The sequence below is a fragment of the Nelumbo lutea genome, chromosome 7, assembly GCF_056320005.1.
Source record: "Nelumbo lutea isolate HS-2025 chromosome 7, American lotus-T2T, whole genome shotgun sequence".
Taxonomy (NCBI): Eukaryota; Viridiplantae; Streptophyta; class Magnoliopsida; order Proteales; family Nelumbonaceae; genus Nelumbo; species Nelumbo lutea.
This window is the reverse complement of record NC_142690.1, coordinates 2448438-2470596: the sequence shown is the minus strand read 5'-3', so window position 1 is coordinate 2470596 and position 22159 is coordinate 2448438. Positions and strand designations below refer to the sequence as shown.

Sequence of the window (22159 nt, the reverse complement as noted above, 5' to 3'; positions counted from 1 at the left end):
CAAGCTCAGCCCAGGCCCGAGCCCAGCTTGAGTGCATCAAATTACAATGCAGGCTGGGATCAGGTTGAGAAGATCAGGCATGACCTTGGGCTCAGTCTGGGCTTTAGGCCTTAAGCCCAAATTATAGGGTTGGGCCTGGGTTGACCATAAACCCAGACCAACCCACCCAACTTGCACCCCTACCCAAGTTGCACCCCTAGGCAGGGTGCTTATCAGTTATCACAGGCAATAATATTAGAATATTACCTTGTTGGTTTCCAACTTCCGTCGCTGTAAAAATTCTAAAATAGAGGGCACTTCTGAATTGCTGGCAGCAATAGCCTGTACATTAAAGAAAGATAAACTTCTTTACAAAAATCAAGCTGCATCTTAGTGAACTATAAAAGATACAAACCAACAAGCCTCACCTCTAGATCCAAATGAATTCTCCACAAAAATCCATTAACAACGTCACATATAAGGTCAGGAACAAGAAAAATCCAGCCCTCTCCATAAACAGATCCTTCATGATCACTCATTTCATTTGTCTCTATATGTAATGCATCATTGATACTTGACCGGGATGAAGAAGCATTAGCCCTGGGCAAACCCCTGACCAAAAGAGGAAGTGGAGCAGATATGGGTGCTCGGGAATCTGCAAACATGTCGTAGAGTATAACAACTTTGGCATCCACTTGATGAACAAGAAGTACATTATCAACCACATTGACTGCAATCTTGCTTGAATAAATTGTCAACGAACCCTGCCGAAGAATTAAAGAAACATTTTGGTATGAAACACAATGTAATACTGCTGTGAGGAGAAAAAAATTGAACACCCTACTCTCTAGAATGTCCACTAAGGTTATCAAACATCCAAAAGTATATGCAATGAATTGATGATATTTTATTGAAATTAGAAAATGTTGTGGGGGAAGTCCTTTAGGCATTTTATGAAATCCCTTAAGGACTTTTCCAATTCCAATACTTTTCTCAGAAACCAAACACCACCTTAGCAATGCCAACCCATGGATGAAGACCTCATTGAAATGAGTTCAAAGATTGGCAAATGAACTAGCACTCATTGGCAAGGGCAGGGCAGGGGTGATTGGTCCAAGTTGCATCAGTGGTCTACCCTCCTTTGTAGGATAAGTGTGTTGGGCCCAATGCCTTAGCTTTGCCTAAATTCATAAAAAGGTCTATTCTACTGTTATTTGTAATATTTTAATATATACTTGTTGATCTGTTAATAATAAAAAAAAATTGATATTTTTTTTATTGGAAATAGTAACTTCATTAATATAGATTTAAAAATAACTTTCCGGATTTAAGTACAGCTGTCAACCCCCAAGTAGGAGTTGAGCCCCCAGTAATCTTTATTACAAGACTGCCCAGAACATACTCTCCCTCACAATCCCTTGTTTAGCCAACGTGTCAGCTAAACCATTAGCTGATCTCCTTGTCCATTTGAAGCATGCACCGATCTCCCTTGTTATATTGAGGATTTCCCTTGTGGGCTGTCTATAAATCCAGGCTCCCAACTTACTAGATTGCAGCCACTCAATCAACAATTTAGTCTCCCTCTATCTCAATTTGGTGTAACCCCAACTGTTTTGCATCTTACACCTTGAAGCAAGGCCATGACCTCCGCTCTCAATGAGTCCCCCACTCCTATTGGTCCTGAAAACAAAGCCTAAAAAATTGATATTTTTTTCACATGTAAACTAGCTTCTTATCAGCAAACATTTAATATAACAAATTTCAGATACCATGTTTGCATTAGAAATGCCATTGTCAACAATCTGGTTAATGGGGTGCTTGATTACTACTGAGTAGGTGCTGAAAGCAGAATGCTGAAAAGATACCAAAGTTAGAAATGGCTATGTAGTATATGATTTTTAGGGGTAAATTAATCATCCCAATTCATTATTCAGCAAACATGTAGGTCTTGAGATGCTGAAATTATAAACTGCACATTTTCAAATTAGGAATCTTTTCAAAATTCTGCTTCCAGCTCCTATTTCAGCAATAATCAAACATCACCTAGGTCTGGTGTTTCGAGATGAGAAGTATAGCAGCAAACTTTGCTGCTCTAACTTGCTTAACTCTATCAAAGCCTGTACACCTGGGGATGGAGTCATGTAATTTTGCTTGGTGTCCATTTTCGTTCATTACCAGAAAAGCATCTTGGGCAACTATGTTTTATAATATTAGTAATTCATATATTAAATTAAATTTATTAATAGTTCAAGTAACAAATATAAATTTATATCTCGCTAAGCAACAACCTAGCCACCTGCAGATATGCCAGGCTTTCTGGTAGGGTCAACCCTGGCCTCTATTATATGTTTTAAGAACACTACCAGTTGTTTGGCTTAATTAAATAATGGCCGGATCATTTAGCAACCTAATATGCTGAACTCTGTATTTATTTATTTATTTAGTGGATTAGTATGGTTGCTTTATGCTCACACTCATATATGCTACTAATGAGTCAAAACTTCAAACACTACAAAAACATTACTACTTATTAACAAGAAAACATATCAAGATCTTGCCGATTATAACAGAGACAAAAGTTAATAATAATGATCATTCTGGGATTACTTAATAATATAACATAATATCTAAGGCTTTTACCATTAGAACTTATAGCACTTTTATTAGTTATGATGCTTCTAAAAGTCAAGTTCCATACTGCTTATTGACTGGTCATATTAACTACAAAAATATTCCACAAGACATGGAGCCACTTCTTGGTGTAATGGTAAAATCCTTGGGCTGGCAAGCATGAGAAGGTGGGTTCAAGTATGAGACTAACCACTTTGTGCCAAAAAGAGAAAAAAAACAAAGCTTAGGACTATATCCAGTCTTTAGTTGCTCCAAAATTACACATTTGGTGAATTTACAACATTTGTGCAAGTTCTCCTCTTAATTGATTTAGCAACTGATTCAGGGATTCAGGCTGGTTACTAACAGGGGATTCAGTGAGTAACTTCTATCATTCATACAGGGTCTTCAGTTAACAGTCTCTGCAGACTAGTAGAGAATATGTACCATGTTAGCCAGATAAAGAAAGGTAACAGATGAAAATAGTGTCAGATGCAGAATTTACACTAAAAAAATTGGCATATCCAACATAATATGGCACCCTTGTACAGGTAACCAGGTGTCATAAAATAGGATAAATCAGGGGAACTATTAGATTGTCGTGTGATGTATGAGAAATCTGCATGACTAGGGCTGTCAATGTACCAGATATTGGTCCAATTGAATCCAGTCCAGTATGAACCCATTACAGATGGACCAGGTCCAATCCAATCCAATGAATACTTTGGACCATTCTGGACTGGTCCAAATCAATGTCTGGACCATCCAAACTGTTTAAATTGGTTTTAATTTATATTGGGTCCAATCCAAACCCGGTCCATTGGCACCCATTACAATATAAATCCATTACAAATGGACCAGGTCCAATCCAACCCAATAAATACTTCGGACCATTAAGTCTGGACTGGTCCAATCCAACATGTCTTATTGGTCTGTCCAATCCATTCAAATTGATTTTGATTTGGACAGGGTCCAACCCAAACCTGACCCATTGACACCCCAAGGCATGACTAGCAGTCCTTGAAGACTTTCCTACTAGAATATGGCATGAAGTCCTTGATATTCTGAGTGAATGCCTATTTCCATCCAGTTCTTATATCAAGCAATCATCAGCTAATGGTCTAGCAAGAATTGTTAGAATGTAGTTTGTATACTGCATGTTTAATTGCCAATGAAGATTTATTTCTTTATATGTTTTGTACAGGAGACTTCATTGTTTGTGTGTGCTGGTAGGCAGGTCTAAATTGAGTCTTGATGCCTTGTTCATGCATCTTTCTACGCTAATACTATATTACAATATTTCCTCACTAAATATTGAGTCAGTGAAAAATGCGTTAACAACTTCTATTGAAGCATATTCCTCAAATTTATGATTCAGAACCCATGCTCTTGCCCTTTTTTTTGTCATTGTCAGTTGTTTGTAGAGCATTCATTGAAAAGCCTTCCACAATATGCTGATGATATTTATTAGAAATAATTGAATAAAAATACCAAAAACATCAGAAGCAATAAGGACAAAATAGGTAGAAATTGAGCAAAGAAGAACCTGCTGGATGACAGCATCTCGGTAAAATCTGTATAAGTGCAGCAGCATAGCAACTCTATCAACTTGCAAGCAGTATATCCTACCATATCTTTTAACATTAACAACATTTTGTCAGAAGAATAGTTTGAAAAGTTAAAAATGATGCAAAAGAAAAAAAAAAGGTGGTTTAACTTGGCCAAAGAAAATTCAACAACAAAAAGAATATTGACAAGATGGCCTACATTGTAACAATATGCAAATCTTCTGCAGCAAGAACAGGTTTTTTGTTCACCTCTGCTTGAGCCATTGCCATATCAAATCTTGGCAACCGAATAATTCCCCCAGATGAAAACTGAAACAGAAACAGTGAATCAAGTAGTATATAAACATGGAAAGTAATTACATTGCATATAGGAAGAGCAATAAAAGGAGCTGCTAAAGTGATGATAAAACTAAATACTAGCATTTGATAATCTTGGGTTATCCATCCATATCCAATTAGTAGCAACATGGGACAGCAATTTACATTCAACTCACTATGATTGAAACTCTTGCCTTGTCACAAGAGAAAGAAAAGAAAAGAAAAAACTTCTGGACAATTGGTCTGGTTATAAATTTTGACAGTAACATCATTTTACATTCTCTACATTAATGCGGATATTATGGACCAATGTTTTAAAAGGCATGGGAGGCATATGCCTGGAGGTGTGCCTCTAGGCGAGGTGCCCCCAAAATGCCTTGAGACGCATGCCAGAGGCATTGATGCCTCTGAGGCATATGCCAAAGGTGACAAGGCATGGCATACACCTCAAACACCTTTTCCATGATGCATGCTAGAGGCGTACACCTCATGCGCCTCATGCATGCCCCATACAAAAAGAAAAGAAAAGAAAAAGAAAGGAAAGGGAAGGGAAGCATCCTCCTCTTAAGGAGGTTTCCTTGTGCTCGGGCAGCTTATGCCTCTTATGTTCTGAACTATGCCTCATGCCTCCAGATAGTAGAACACCTCAAACCACACCTCTGAGTTTTAAAACATTATTATGGACTAATCAGAAACTAACAACCATGACAACTGAATCTCAATAAACTATACATAGCTTACTCTTGTAATTATTGAATAAACTTTAGGTCATTGGATCTACCTGAAATCCAGTAAATGTCTTGCACTGCATTCCAGAAGCAAGAAGAACCATCCGGCTTTCATGTGTATAAACATACCAGCAGACATTCAGTTTCTTTGTCTCCACCAGGCGGAGAATTTTAACCTCAGGTTCATATGTGAACAAATCCAGCCCACTGTGATTGAATTAAATATTAATGCAGTGAAAATAAGGCATGATTTGATGGGAGATCAAAGGGAAAAAATACTAAGACACAAAAAAAATGAAAAATAAATATAGATAGAGGAACTTTATACAGGTTTACAAAAATCCTTGTTGGCTTACCATCCAAGTCAACAAGGATTTAGAAATAGCATCTGAAAGTGTTCTTCTTAACTAGTATGCTCTATAAGGGCTGCAAGTCAGGCCAGGTTAGGCCGGGTTGAGGCCAACCCTAGCCCAACCCTAAGTTCTAAACCCCCAACCCTAACCCGACCAACCCAACCCTAACCCTAACCCTAACTAAATTCCTTCAAGCCTAACCCAACCCAACCTTCTTCCCATCCCTTAAAACCTCATAGAATTTCTCGATTTTAGATCTTAACTCAACTTTCACTACATATATTAATCCTATGTTTCATTAGTATTTGTTTGTTGACATTTTTTTTTTGTTCTTTTGGTACAAAATTCAGAAAAACAAGTGTTAGAAATGACTATAGTTTATTATGAGTTATGACTTATGAAAGATCTTTTATGGGCAGCAAACAACAGAGAGGAGATGAATAAAATTTTCAAAAAACATAAAATAATGTTATTAAGGTTTTAGTCTTTCTGATTAGGATTAAGTGAAGTGATTATCTTAAAAGAAATACATGATACTATGTCGTGGGGGCTATACAAATATCATGCATCTAAACAAATCAATGTATGCTATATATTACATGTAACATATATTTATATATGACATGTACTATAGAGTCGGGTTCGGGTTGCCTAAGGGGTCAACTCTAACCCAACCCGAAGTAAAATCGGGTTCATGAATTTCAACCCTAACCCTGACCCGAGCATCAACCCGACCCAACCCAACCCAACCTAACTTTTTCGGGTTGGGTTAGGGTTGGGTTTGGGCCAATCCAGCACAAGTTGCAGGGCCCCTATTTGTTGTTAGACAAAATGTATCTTACATGGAGTTGAAAGCAGTATTATTCAGTTTCCACGATCACAGTTTTCTGCCAAACTCCCTGATGCAGTCTCCTAAACAATATTTTTTTTTTGGATAGGAAACGGTAACTTTCATTTAATTAAAATAAGAGATTACAACTGTCACCACTCAGAAAGGATGGTGATCCCCCAAATCATATCAGACTTACAAACATGCCAAAAACAAAGCCTCCCTATTGATTCCTTGCTTTGCTAAAAGTGTCAGCCATTCCATTTGATGATCTTCTAGTCCACCTAAACTGCACCCCAACCTCCCTTGTTAATCTCATAATTTCCCTTACAGGTTGTCTAAAGAACCAGGTTCCCAAGCTATTCGTTTGCATCCAGCCTATTACCAACTTGGAGTCTCTTAAACAATGTTTTGTCAGTACTGTATATATTGCCGAAAAGAATAACCTACTACAAAAGTGAAAATAAAAAAGAGACTACTTTCAAACTTAATGATCAAGCTCAAAATCCCAATTCTGGGTAACTTCAAATTCTATATAAATGTGCAGTAAAGAGTAAAACAACTTAAAGAAGTTAAAATTCCTAAAGGCTGATAGTTAAGATGCAGTATCTCTTCCCTCTAGATGCTTCTTTTTCTCTTTTTCTTTCACTTTATTCCTCTTTATTGAAGTTGGAAGAGTTGGAACATGGTATCAGAGCTCTAAGGGCAACTGCCACTGTTCACGTCTCTCCTTTTTGTGCCCAAGGAATAGAGAATATTCTCTATTCTTTGTTGGAAGGGAAAAGAACTCAAGAGGACTGATTGCCCCTTGAAAAAGAGGCTTTAATGCCTCAAGTTGCAGTGTTGTGTGAGTTGGTAGTGTTTTTCTAAGGACCCTCTAACTCAGCAGTTTGAAGAGGGCAGCCTTGTGATGTCTCGATTTTGTGTGTTAGGTACTCCTCAATGTGTGGTGATTTTGTGGTGGCCTGTAGTGTGTGACATCTTGTGGCAAGTGTGGTGTTTCCTCTGTGTTTTTAAAGTAAAACCATGGTGATTCTTGGTGTTTTTCCTAAGAATAAAAGTGTGCTACAATAGGTGTATACCAGCTGTTTGACAGTTTGCCTAAGTGATACACCAGTGGTTTCTTCTCATACTCATGGTTTCATCAAGTAGTAATACTAAACTTACAGTAGTTGTGCAATCAGACCTTATGACTTCTCAATTAACTACAGTGAAACTTAATGGTACTAATTATATCCCATGGGCTAAGTAGGTTGAGAAATCTCTCATTGCAAGAGGTAAGTTGAAGTACATTAAGGAAGGCCCATTGAAAAGTGGATCGGAAGAGTACAATGAATGGGTAAAGAGAAAGCCCAAATTATGACTTCTTTTTGGAACAATATGGAGAATCATATTAGTGTGAATCTCATGTTTCTAGACACGGCCAAGGAGATTTGCGACCATGTCAAGCAGCTATATTCTACACAAGACAATGTCACAAGAAATTCCCAATTATACCAAGACTATTTTTCCCTTCAACAAGGGGATAGAAGTGTTGAAAATATTATGCTTCCTTAAAAAGCTTAAGTAATGAACTTAATGTTTATCAACTCCTATCCACTGATTTGAAGATGTAACACTAGAGAGAACATCTAGATGTTGCAAGATTTTTATCTGGGCTGGTTGCCTTGCCAAACCTATCATTACCCTCTCCATCAAGAATGACCTTGTCCTCAAGGTCAATGTTAGGAAATTGCTGCTGCAGTTGGTCAAAATCCTCCCATGTGGCATCTTCGGGAGGGAGATTGCACCATTTCACCAAGGCCTGTCTTCGAGTCTTCTTTCCCCATTTCACCCACCTGAAGTCAGCCAGCTTTTTGGGTTCCCAAATCAATTCCCCTTCATCAGTGAATTGGGGCAGGGTAGGGCTCCTCCTATCTGTGGGAGCCAAGCATGGCTTCAAGAGACTAATGTGAAATACTGGATGCAATTTAGACTCGATAGAAAGGTCCAAGCGGTAAGCTACTGATTGGACGTGTTCTGTCACTTGAAAAGACCCAAAGTATCGTGAGCCCAATTTCTGCAATGGCCGATTGGCCACTGATGTTTGCCTATAAGGCTGAAGCTTCAAATAGACCCAATCATCCCTTGCAAACTCCAACTCGCAGTGCTTCTTATCATAGGCCAATTTCATACGCTGCTGGGCCCGGTGGAGGTGAAACTTGAGATCTTTTAATATGTTGACCCTAGCTGTCAGCTGTTCTTCAACCGCTGCCACTGCAGAAGTGCCTGGTTCATGAGGATGGCAGGAGGATCATGCCCGTATAACACCTTAAAGGGAGTGGTTCTGGCCAATCCTTGGAAGGTTGTGTTATACCAATATTCGGCCCAAGGCAACCAGTGGGTCCAATGTGGGGAATTCTCCCCAACAAAGCACCTTAAATAGGTCTCTAAGCACCTGTTTGTTACTTCTGATTGGACGTCGGTCTGAGGGTGATAGCTGGTGGAATGAAGTAGTTATATCCCCTGGGCTGAGAAATAAGCCTCCCCAAACTTGCTCATGAACAGTGGGTCCCAATCTATGAGTATAGACTATAGGGTGCCATGAAGCTTGGCCACCTCCTTTATGAAAGCTCAGGCGACTGTAAATGCTGTATATGGGTGAGGGAGGGCAATGAAATGGGCATATTTACTCAACCAGTCCACTACCACTAAAATCACCAATTTCCCGCTAGCTTTGGGTAATCCAGTTATGAAGTCCATGGGAATTTCATCCTAGACACGGTCGGGTATGGGCAGGAGTTGTAGTAGGCCGGCGGGAGTCTAGGTGCTGTATTTCCGCTATTGACATGTTGCTCACTTGGCTACAAATTCCTGTACCATTCATTTCATGCCCTTCCAATAGTAATGGGTTGCCAATCTTTTATAGGTTTGTAGTGACATTGAGTGACCCCCTCCATGAAGAGTCATGAAAGAGTTGTAGTTACTCCTGGAGATATTGTGTTGTTTCAAGTATTACCAAACGACCTTTATAGAAGAGTGTTGTAGGTCACCTTATATCCTAGTGTCAACTGGGGATCATGGTTGTACTGGTCCCGCAATTGTGCAAGATGGCTTGTCTTTCTGGGATTCCTGCCTGAGTAGATCTAACAAGGGATAAATGGGCCGAGATAGGCCAAGTAATTGGGAGTCTTTAGACCTGGAGAGAGCATTGGAGAGTCCCGACCTGTATTCGATCTTGAAATCATACCCCATTAGCTTATAAGCCTATCTCTATTGATCAGGGCCTAGCACCCGTTGCTCTAACAGATGCTTAATGCTCTGGTGGTCCATCTTGAAAGTGAACCTCCAGCCTAGAAGGTATGTCCACCATTTCTAGATGGCCAAGGTAACGGCCATTAACTCCTTCTCGTAGGTGGATTTTGCCTGTGCTCATGGGGATAAGACCTTACTATAATAGGCCAAGGGCTGTCCTTGCTGCATTAAGACAGCCCCTATACCCTTACCTGATGCATCGGTCTCTACAACAAACTCTTGGTTGAAGTCGGGCAATGCTAGTGTGGGAGGGCTCATGACGGCCTTTTTGAGTAGCTAGAAGGCATCTTTGGCTTTCTCATCCCAATGGAAGGCCTACTTCTTCAAGAGACGGGTGAGGGGAGCTGCTAGCAGCCCATACCCTGGAATGAACCAGCAATAGTAGCTTGTGAGCCTGAGGAACCCCTTGAGGCCATTTTGAGAAGTGAGTTGGGCCCATCTCACTACAAGAGATCTTGTCCAGGTCTGCAAGCACCTTTCCGTCCATTGTTAGATGCCCAAGGTAATTAATTTGGGTCTGGCTGAATGAGTAATTGGAGGATTTGGCAGACAATTGGTGCAATCGGAGTACGTCAAGTGTGAGCTGAAGGTGCTTCAAATGGGTACTCCAATTAGGACTATATACCAATATATCATAAAAAAATACAAGTATAAATCAACACAAGTGGGGCTTAAAATTTTCATTCATGAGTCTTTGGAATGTGGAGGGTGCATTAGTTAGACCAAAGGGCATTACAAGGAATTCAAAATGCCTATCTAAGGTCCAGAAAGCCATTTTATGGATATCTTCAATGTGGACACTGATCTGGTGATACCCAGACTGCAGATCCAACCTAGAGAAGTATTGTGCCTGGCCCAACTCATCAAGGAGTTCTTCGATCAAGGGAATGGGATAGCGGTCCTTCACTGTGATATTGTTCAAAGCCCGGTAGTCGACGCAAAACCTCCAATTACCATCCTTCTTTTTCACCAATATGACAAATGAGGAGAATGGGCTACTGCTGGGCCTGATGAACCCCTTACCCAGCAACTCCTTTACTATGTGCTCCACTTCAACTCTCTAATAATGGGGGTATTTTTAGGGTCTAACATTAGCAAGTGGGGCCCTTGGTTGGATGGGAATTTTGTGATCATGGGTTCTGTGAGGTGGTAAGGTAGTGGGTTCTTGGAAGACATCCGAGTAGTTGTGAAGTAGTTGTTGTAGTTGATTGTCTGGGGGAAGGTCAGGTTACCGGGGGGTGTGGATATGGTCAACCCAATAGGTAGGGAGCCCATGCTCATAAAAAGTGGGGTGTCACTATGTTGGCAACTCTTAAGAAGGACACTAGGTGAGTCAACGGCTAATAGGTACTGTGTGGGCCCACTTAAGAATGCACTGCTTCCCTTGATGCACAAATTGCATAGTAAGTTCAGCCCAGTTGCACACTACTGGGCCCAATAGTTGCAAGCATTGTACCCTAAGGACTATATCTGCTCCTGAAAATTCCAGGGGGTGGAGGTCTATGTTGAACATATGCCCTTGCACCTTGAGTCTGTGAGAATTTGAGAGAAAAAATGAATTGATTGTATTGTCTTGGAAGGAGCATATACACAACTTTATATAGAATTATAGAGCTAACTTACAGGGTGATAAAATAGGAAACTAACTTTTCTTAGAAAACTAATTTCTATATTAGTGGGATTCTCCAATTAATATCCCATGATTCTAGGAAACCAACTTATGTATGTTTCCTAAACTGATGGACCTAAAATTATGGAGAATCAATCAGAGAGTCAATCTTCTACTTTCCAACACTCCCCCTCAAGCTGGTGAATATGCATCTTTCATTGCCAGCTTGGAGATAAGTCCTTGGAATGCCACACTACAAAGCCCTTTTGTCAGCACATCTGCTAGTTGACCATTTGTTGAGACGTATGGAGTGCGAATTAATCCGCTACCCAGCTTTTCCTTTATGAAATGCCTATCTATCCCAATGTGCTTTGTCCTGTCATGTTGGACGGGATTGTGAGCAATGTTAATAGCTGACTACTTGTCGCAGAATAATCTCATTGGACCTTCCCATCTGATCTTTAGGTCTTCCAAAATTATCTTGAGCCATAGTAATTCACATACTCCCTGAGCCATTGCCCTGAATTCTGCCTCCGCACTTGATCTAGCTACCACATTCTGCTTCGTACTCCTCCATGTCACAAGATTTCCTCCAAGGAACGTACAGTAACCTGTAGTGGACCACCTATCCACGGGAGAGCCTGCATAATCTGCATTGGTGTATGCCTCTAAGGTTAATCCAGTATTTCTTTTAAACAAGATTCCTTTGCCAGGATTAGCCTTTAAGTAATATAGTATCCTATAGACTGCCTGTAGGTGAACCTCTTTTGGGTTGTGCATAAACTAGCTAACCATGCTCACAGCATATGCTATGTCTGGCCTTGTGTGGGCAAGATATATAAGTTTTCCTACTAATCTTTGGCTCAATCGGTGTGAAGGATGGTTTGCATGCTAACTTTCCTATCTCTCTTAAAAGATCTGTTACATATTTCTGTTGTGAGACAAAGATGCCTTCTCTGGAATGAGCTACTTCAATCCCTAGAAAATACTTCAATCTCCCAAGTTCTTTTATTTCGAATTCTCTGACTAGGCATCTTCTCAAGGCTTCCTTCTCCTTTTCATCATTTCCTGTCACAATTATGTCATCGACATATACCAGAAGAGTCGTGACTCCCCCTGCATCCGAATGCTTTATAAAGAGTGTATGATTTCCCTGACTTTGTTTGTATCCGATGGCAAGCATAACTTTAGTAAATCTTCCAAACCACGCCCTAGGTGATTGCTTGAGACCATATAGTGCTTTCTTCAACCTGCAAACTTTATTTCCTTTTAGATTTCCTTTGAAGCCCGGAGGAATATCCATGTATATCTCCTCCTCTAAGTTACCGTGAAGAAAAGCATTCTTTACATCAAATTGCTCCAAGTACCAATCGAAGTTAGCTGCTAGTGACAACAAAATTCTTACCGTATTCATCTTAGCCACTGCAGCGAATGTCTCCTGATAGTCAACACCATAGGTTTGTGTATATCCCTTTGCCACGAGTCTTGCCTTGTATCCTTCTAGAGAGCCATCTGACTTGTACTTTACTGTGAAAACCCACTTGCAGCCCACAAGTTTCTTTCCTAGTGGTAGGTCAACAATTTTTAGATTTCCTTTGAAGCCCGGAGGAATATCCATGTATATCTCCTCCTCTAAGTTACCGTGAAGAAAAGCATTCTTTACATCAAATTGCTCCAAGTACCAATCGAAGTTAGCTGCTAGTGACAACAAAATTCTTACCGTATTCATCTTAGCCACTGCAGCGAATGTCTCCTGATAGTCAACACCATAGGTTTGTGTATATCCCTTTGCCACGAGTCTTGCCTTGTATCCTTCTAGAGAGCCATCTGACTTGTACTTTACTGTGAAAACCCACTTGCAGCCCACAAGTTTCTTTCCTAGTGGTAGGTCAACAATTTCCCATGTTTGATTCTTATCTAGAGACTACATCTCTTATCTTATAGCATCTTTCCATTTCTCATCAGATAATGCCTCAGATAAAGTATTCGGAATATGAATGGTGTTTAGACTAACTACGAAACTCCTATGTGATGGTGAGAATTTTTTAAAGGACACAAAATTTTCTAAGGGATATAAGGGATGTTAAATGCATTCTCTTGTGCCTTTCCTAAGGGCAATAGGAAGATCTTGGTCAGATGCTAATTCAGAAGAAATTTCTGGAACTGTATTTACATCATTCTCAGGATTAGGAGTTGAATCTTGAACTTGCACAAGATTAGGATCCTAGTCTCTTTTTCTTGAATATACCTGCAATCCCATAGAGTCACAAAGTTCATCATTCTCTGTCATGGGTCTGGTATGAATGGGTGAAGAAGTCGGTTTGGTTTGAGGTGGTTCGATAGGTGCAGATACGGATTGAATTGGTATGAATGCTGAGTTTGGGTGTTGAGAAATTGTAGGTAGACCAAGCGGGAACAAATCTTTGTCCTTATCTTCAATGAATGACAAAGACTCCCCTTGAAGATAAGGTTGAGTGAAATATGGTGTTTTTTCTTCAAAGGTGACATCAATAGAGAAAAAATTTTTTGGTAGGTGGGTGGTAACACTAATAACCCTTTTGGGTGGACGAATAACCCACAAAAATACACTTGACGGCTCTTGGATCTAACTTCCCTCTATTATGGCTATGGACATGGACAAAAGCAGTGCATCCAAAGATTCTTGGGGTGAGATTATTTGTTGTACGTAGATCGGGATAAAATTGAGAAAGTGTTTCCATTGGTGTTTTAAATCCCAGCACCCTCGAAGGTAATCGATTTATAATGTATGCGGCTGTAAGCACAGCTTCTCCCCAATAGGTTTTTGAAACATGCTGGTGGAAAAGTAAGGCTCGGGTTGCAGCTAGTAGATGACCATTCTTCCTTTCTGCTACTTCGTTTTGTTGTGGAGTATTAATGCAGGAGGATTCATGGATAATCCCTTCTTTTTGAAAAATATGGGGATAAAGTTTGGTTGAAATAATCCCGTGCATTATCCGATCTAAATCTTTTGATTCTAACCCCAAACTGATTTTGAATCATGTTATGGAAATTTGGGAGTACACTACTTATATCTGATTTAGATTTAAGAAGAAAGATCCAAGAGACCCTAGTGCAATCATCAATAAAAGAGACGAACCATCGTGAGCCAGGCACATTTGGAACTGTGGAGGGTCCCCATATGTCACTATGGATCAAAAAGAATGGGACTGAACTTCTCTTGTTACTGATTGGAAAAACACACACTTGTATTTTGCAAATTCACACACATCACAATGAAAATATTCAACACTCAATCCTTTAAACAAGGAGGGAAACATAGTTTTTAGAATTCCAAAAGATGGATATCCTAGTCTAAAGTGATGAAGCCAAATGGTGTCTTTGTTGGATGATGAAAGGAATGACAGAGAGAACTTATCCTGGACAATATTTGATTTAGAGTCCATTCTTCTCCTTAGCAAGTCCAATCCTCTTCCCTGAATCCCGGTCCTGAAATATACAGTAAGAAGGATAGAAAAGCACATTACAGTTCATGTCATGGGTGAGTTTTTGGATGGATACCAAGTTAGTGGGCAATTTGGGAATATAAAGGACATTTTTTAGTGTAAGTGATGGATTAATATGGATATCCCCAAGGCCAGCTACGGTAGTAAGAGAACCATCTGCAATGGCTATTTTCGATTGCTTGGGTAGGGGGTATAAGTGCTAAAATGTAGTGAGGAGTGAGTCATGTGATCTGTGGCTCCTGAGTCAATAACCCATAAATCCCTAATAGGTTCATCTGAGACATTTAGTCCGTGAGGAATAGAAAACTTACCTGAGATTGCAAGAGAGCCTGCACCACTAGGTTTCTCCAACGATCCCAGAAGCCCCCTTAACTTTTCGATCTCCTTATTGAACTCGGTCTTGTCTGGAGGCTTTTCTTGGAGTAGAAGTTCAGGACTGTTATCAGTCTTGAACCCTAATGGATTTCAGGATCGAAGATAAGAAGAAAAGTAAGAGGAAAGAAGAGGAAGAGGGAGGAGAAGCAATAGAACACAAGGGTTGAAAGGAGGAGCAGTAGCTTAATGTTCTGCCGCCACCACTTTAATTAATATTTATAGGTTATGCTCATTACATGGAAAGGACAGATCTGCCCTTAGTCTTTACATAACAAATAGAGCAAAAAATTAGACTGAAATAAATAACAACTGAAACAACTAAATGACCAATAGCTAACCCTAGGCAGACTAGAACATCTTCCACCCTACGAACACAGTGGGACCGTAGCTGTGGGGCCCACATTAGTGTTCTCTACACTCCCCCTCAAGTTGGGAATAAACGTTTATCATTCCCAACTTGGATAGATCTGCCTCTAGCTTCTTTCGTGATACAGCTTTGGTGAGGATATCTACCAGTTGCATATTGGAGGTGATGTATGGGAGACACACTTCTTGTGATGAGACCCTCTCTCGTACAAAGTGTAGATCAACTTCAATATGTTTAGTCCTGTCATGCTACACTGGGTTGTGTGCTATATTAATAGCCGCTTGATTATCACAATACAGCATCAGGGGCTTCTCATACTCAATACCCAACTCCTCAAGTAGTGATCTCAGCCAAAGAATTTCAGCCACTCCATTAGTCATTGACCTGTACTCAGCTTCAGCACTGGATCGGGAGACAACACTCTGTTTCTTACTCCACCAAGAAACCAGGTTACCTCCCACAAGAGCACAATATCCATAGGTAGACCTTCTATCATCAACACTCCCAGCCCAATCGGCATCCGTATAGACTTCCACCTTCATGTGGTCATTATTCTTGAACAGTATACCTCTACCCGGGCATCTCTTCAAGTATGCTAGTATTTTTTCTGCTGCTAGAAGGTGCGTGGTTCTAGGAGAATGCATGTACTGACTGATAACACTAACGGCATAACTGATGTCTGGTCGGGTAAGGCATAGATATAGGAGCTTTCCCACTAACCGATGGAACGTAACTTTGTCTTCAAGCAGCTCCCCACTCTTTGCACTAATCTTGTGGTTCTGTTCAATGGGTGTATCTGCAGGTTTGACACCTAGCTTTCCGGTTTCAGCCAATAGATCTAACACATATTTCCTCTGAGAGACAAAGATCCCCTGTTTAGATCTAGCAACCTCAATACCCAAAAAATACCGTAGTGTACCCAGATCTTTCACCTCAAACTCTTGATGAAGGAGCTGTTTGAGGGACTCAATCTCATGGTTGTCATTTCCTGTCACCACAATATCATCAACATAAATTGCAAGTAGTGTCAGTGACGACTCCACCCTCTTGATGAACAGTGTATGATCTGATTGGGCCTGTACATAACCGAACTTCCCAAGGGCTAGTCTGAATCTGTCGAACCAAGCTCTAGGTGACTGCTTCAAACCATACAATGCCTTATTAAGCCGGCAAACCTTCTTACCTGCCTCTGTATCATAGAATCTAGGAGGCAACTGCATGTAAACCTCTTCCTGCAAGTCCCCATTCAGGAAGGCATTCTTAACATCCATTTGGTACAAAGGCCAAGTGTAGCTTGCTGCAAGAGATAATAGAACCCGAATGGTGGTCATCTTGGCTACCGAGGCAAATGTCTCCAAGTAATCTATACCATAAGTCTAAGTGAACCCTTTTGCAACTAGCCGAGCTTTGTACCTCTCAATGGAACCATCCGCATTATGCTTCACAGTAAATACCCACCTGCATCCAACTGGTTTCTTTCCTTTGGGCAAGTCAACTAGCTCCCAGGTATTATTTTTCAACAGGGCATCCATTTCAACTTGCATTGCACCTCTCCACTCCGGGACTGATAGGGCTTCTTGCATTGTTCTCGGAATAGGGACATCAGCAACGGAGGTGAAATAGGACCTATAGGAGGGAGATAGGCGATCATAGGACAAAAACTGGGAGATGCAGTGGGCTGTAGATGTGGTGCAATGCCGTTTTCCTTTACGGAGGGCAATGGGAAGGTCAAGGTCATTTGCAGAGGGTGAATAGCAACAATGGAAGGAGTCTCTATGGGCCCTGGGACTGTAATATCTGGACTTGGAGCCGCAGAAGAGATTGGAGCTGGCTGGGACTGCTGATGACCGGGATCAACCTGCCTACATCGCCTATGATAGACTCTCAACTCCTGATCCCTTTGACCACCCTCGCTACTACAGCCCTCATCACCAACTGGAATAGGTAAGGGAACAACCCCAAAGGTATTAACCCTATCCTCACTGCACTCCCCCTTAAGAAAAGGACCCAAATCTCCACGCTCACTACTCTCCCCCTGAGGAGAGACCCGAGAATAGTAGGGTGTCTCCTCAAAGAAAGTGACATCCATAGATACAAACTTCTTCCCTGAGGCAGGATCATAACAATAATAACCCTTTTGGATTTGTGCATAATCAAGAAAGATGCATTTGGAGGCCTTGGGTTGAAACTTGGAGTGATGGGGACCAAGAAGCTGAACAAAACAGGTACAACCAAATGTCTTGAGGGGAATAGTGAACAACTCCTCATTGGGGTATAGAAGGGAAAAATGAGGTTTCATATCAAGAACCCGAGAAGGAATCCGATTAATAAGATATACCGCCGTAAGGATAGCATCACCCTAGAAGCGAATAGGGACATTAGAGGTAAACATAATACTTCTAGCCACCTCCAAGATGTGCCTATTCTTCCTCTCTGCAACCCCATTCTGCTGAGGTGTATGAGGGCACGTGCTCTGGTGGATAACCCCATGATTAAGGAGGTACGATGCCAATGGCTTAGCAAAGTATTCCTTTGCATTATCAGATCTAAGCACTTTTATCCTGGCATCAAACTGGGTTAGGATCATTTGGTGGAAGTTTTTGGTCAGGGCAGGCACTTCATCTCGTGATCGCATAAGATAAACCCAAGAAAACCGGGTGTGGTCATCAACAAATAACAAAAAATACCTGTACCCACCCATAGAAAGAATGTGATATGGCCCCCAAACATCAGTATGCACAATATCAAAAGAACTATTACTCCTTTTATTACTCAATGAATAAGAGTTTCTACAATGTTTAGCAAACTCACAACTTTCACACTTCAACTGAGATGAATCAACAAACTCAAACACAGTAGGAAACACTCTTCAAGGACTGAAAAGATAAATGACCCAATCGGTTATGCCACAGCATAACCGGACTCACAACCTGAGAAACAAGTAACTTCTTATCCACTGACTCTTCCCGACGAGAACTCTCCTCGAGCAGATAGATCACATTCGTCTCACAGCCAGTCCCAATCACCTTCGTCTCCATGTCCTGAAAAACACATCGGTCAGGAAAGAAAGTTACTGAGCAGTTCAAATGTTTGGTAATACTACTAACGGAAATGAGGTTAGTATCCAGTTTAGGAGCATGCAAGACAGAGGACAAGGATATAGTATCTGACAGTTTGATGTCACCCTTGCCAGAAATAGGGACAAGAGAGCCATCAGCTATAGATACTTTATCCCTACCAGAAAATAAGTGATAAGTAGTAAACAAAGAGGGCAAGCTAGTCATATGGTCGGATGCACCTAAATCTATTATCCAATACAGTTCAGTAGTACCTAGAGAGGAGGCATGGTAGGCTGAGGCTCGAGTACCTGAGTGTGCAAAGGCCGATGTGGCCAGAGCTGATGACTGTGGTAACTAAGCTGAACTGCCAACTTCCTTCTCCAATTGTATTAAAGCAGCCCGAACTGCAGCTAAGGTCTCTAATGGTGTGCCTCTCATGCCAGATGAGGATGCTGAATCAGTAGTCATAGCCACATGAGCATTACCCCTTTTATTTCTCAACTTTGCCGGGACCAAATGTGGATGCAGCTTCCAACATGTTTCTTTTGTGTGTTTAGGTTTCTTGCAATGCTCACACGCCACATCCCTTTTATCTTCCTTCTTTCTGTCCCTCTCTGAATCACCCTCTGTTTTGGGTTTGACAGCTACCAAGGCAGGTGTAAGCGGCTGAGGTTGCATCATGACTTTCCTCCTGGTCTCTTCACTGTGCACTAAAGAGTATGCCTGAGAGAGGGTCACACTATCTCTGGTCAAATACCTCACAATATCATATTCTGAATTCAGTCCTGCCAGGAACTCAAACACTTTGTTTGCCTCGATGTGCTTTCTATGTATCTGAGCATCTTTGGGACTCTCCCACTCAAGAGTCTCTAAGTGATCAATCTCATGCCACAAGGACTTCAAGGTAGAGAAGTAGACCGACACCAGTTTCTCTCATTGTTTAAGGGCATTCACCTCACATTTCAACTCATATGCTCTGTCAACATTAAGGGGTTAGGAGTAAGTCTCTTTCATCACATTCCATATCTCCTTGGTTGTCTTTGCCCATAAGTAATTTCGGCTGATATGGGGCTGCATAGAATTACAGAGTCATGTCATAACCAAATAGTTTTCTTAGACCCACTTGGTATACATAGGGTCTCCCTTGGAAGGTTCTGCCACATCTCCCAAGAGATACCCTACTTTGCCCCTTCCCCCAATAGCCATCATGGCTGATTGGGCCCATTCCAAATAGTTTGATCCATCAAACTTTACGGTTGTAATCTGAAAATTTGTCTCAAAACCACCACCATAACTGCAGTTCCCAAAACTGTCTTCTGCCTGATTCTTAAACTCCATTTCGGTCAAGAACAAGAAGTCTCAAAATTATGGTTACTACAGTCAAAACCAGCACTAGGACTCCCAACAACAGTCACAAAATCATTATAGAACCAATCTGTACTCACGATGGATGTGCATGAAACATGTATAAGACTGATCTGAAATCAATAACCACACACAACAGCAACAATCCGAACTGTTTTCCCCCTTTAGAAGTGTTCGAAACCCCAAAAGAAAACTGAAAAACAGTTTGAAGAGCAATCTGATATGCTGAAGCCAATTTGAGGTTTTAATCAGTCCTAAGAGCTGTACACTCCAGACAGTACCGTACGGATAAGGTTTGTATTAGGGTTAATATGAAACCCTAAAACTGATCAATGTTGAGGAGAACTATTAGGGTTTGCCGCAGGGATAAGATCACAAGGTTCGGCCTAATACTAGGGTTTGCCGCAGGGATAAGACAAAACCCTAGAGAATAGAGAGATAAAACCCTAGAGTGGTTCGGCCACCCTTGCTGGATAGGTCCAACCTATCTTTTCTGATGTTACTTCTCTCAGAAAATAAAAGACTTACAATAGGATGCAATTCGCTGCCTACCAAGGTTACCCGAACCCTAGCCTTCTCTGATTCTTCCTGATCACCAACTCGCTGCAACTGTGGCACTTCTTCAAACAGCTGCTAATCCTCTGGAGATCTCCAAGAACCAGTCAACGAACTCTGCTTTCTCAGCTTCCAGCCTTAGATGGTTCTCATGTGGTCGGCTGGACTAGACTCACATGAGAAGCCCTAGCTCCGATACCAAGTAGAAGTTCAGGACTGTTATCAGTCTTGAACCCTAATGGATTTCAGGATCGAAGATAAGAAGAAAAGTAAGAGGAAAGAAGAGGAAGAGGGAGGAGAAACAGTAGAACACAAGGGTTGAAAGGAGGAGCAGTAGCTTAATGTTCTGCCGCCACCACTTTAATTAATATTTATAGGTTATGCTCATTACATGGAAAGGACAGATCTGCCCTTAGTCTTTACATAACAAATAGAGCAAAAAAATAAGACTGAAATAAATAACAACTGAAACAACTAAATGACCAATAGCTAACCCTAGGCAGACTAGAACATCTTCCACCCTACGAACACAGTGGGACCGTAGCTGTGGGGCCCACATCAGTGTTCTCTACACTTGGCTCGGCTGATTCGTGGTGAAGTTAGCTTGATTTCGACTCTTCTGTTGTCCTCCTCGGTAGCCCCATTCCCTGTTCGATGGTTTACCATTCAGCTTCCAACACTTCTCTTTGGTGTGCCTTGGTTTCTTGCAATAGGTACACCAAAGAGACTCCTTGTTGTCCCGTGCAGAGGACAAATCTGTCTTCATTCCTTCCAGTATTTTCAGTTGTTCCATCCTTGTAGCCATGGCTGAACCTTCTAGTACTTGGGGTTCAAGCATAACCCCCCTACGGATTTCTTCAGCACGAATCAGAGAAATAATCTCATTTAGAGATGGTACCTCTTCTTTGCCAAGAATCTGGACCCTAACTTGATCAAATTCTGCATTGAGTCCTGCAAGAAAGTCATAAACACGATCTTTTTCGATAAAACTCTTTAGGATTGTTGCATCCGCTGCACATTTAGTCTCAATGCACCAATAATGATCGAGTTCTTGCCACATGTTCTGCAGTAAATTTGTGTACTCGGTAACTGTCTTGCTGCCTTGTTTAGTCGCTCCAGTCTTGACTTTAATTTCGTACACTTGTGCTGCATCACGTGCCTTTGAATATGTTTGTCAGACGGCATCCCAGATCTCTTTAGTCGTGGATAAAAACATACACGTGTCGCTGATTTCAGGGTTCATTGAATTCCATAACCATGACATGATCATGGAGTCAGCTTCGTCCCATGCATCGAATCTTGGATCTCCTTCCTTCGGCCCCGTCCCTAAGAGATGGCTAAGCTTTCCTTTTCCCTTCAAATATGTTCGAACAAACTGAGACCACTTCAAATAATTTTTCCCGTTCAACCTATATGCTGCCTGAATGTTTTGCAGGTCGCCAGATGCTTGATGGGAGGAAACTTCTTTCGATTGTGTAGTGGTATTTGATATGGTGGCTTCTGACATATTGGGTGGGCTTCAAGAAAGAGAGAAAAAACAGACAATGAAGGTCTGAAAAATTTAGTAAGGGTTGGCGATGAAGCCTAAAGAATCTTTCAGCCAATGTCCAAAACAGGTAACTGTAATGCTCCGCCAAACTGAAGAGTGGATCGATACCTCTCAAA

At 41.1% G+C, this 22159-nt stretch overlaps 1 protein-coding gene across 13 annotated transcripts in view; it reads right to left on the bottom strand.

The window, feature by feature from the left end:
• Positions 1-22159, bottom strand: part of LOC148844608 (C18orf8) — a 56513-nt gene that overhangs the window by 6858 nt on the left and 27496 nt on the right. For all 13 annotated transcript variants that reach the window (XM_088954128.1, XM_088954131.1, XM_088954134.1 and 10 more), the window contains 5 exons: positions 5257-5410; positions 4357-4466; positions 4136-4223; positions 408-743; positions 247-321 (listed from right to left, as the gene is read on the bottom strand). In XM_088954128.1, coding sequence (XP_088810254.1) covers positions 247-321; positions 408-743; positions 4136-4223; positions 4357-4466; positions 5257-5410 — 763 coding nt within the window. The remainder of the gene's footprint in view (positions 1-246; positions 322-407; positions 744-4135; positions 4224-4356; positions 4467-5256; positions 5411-22159) is intronic.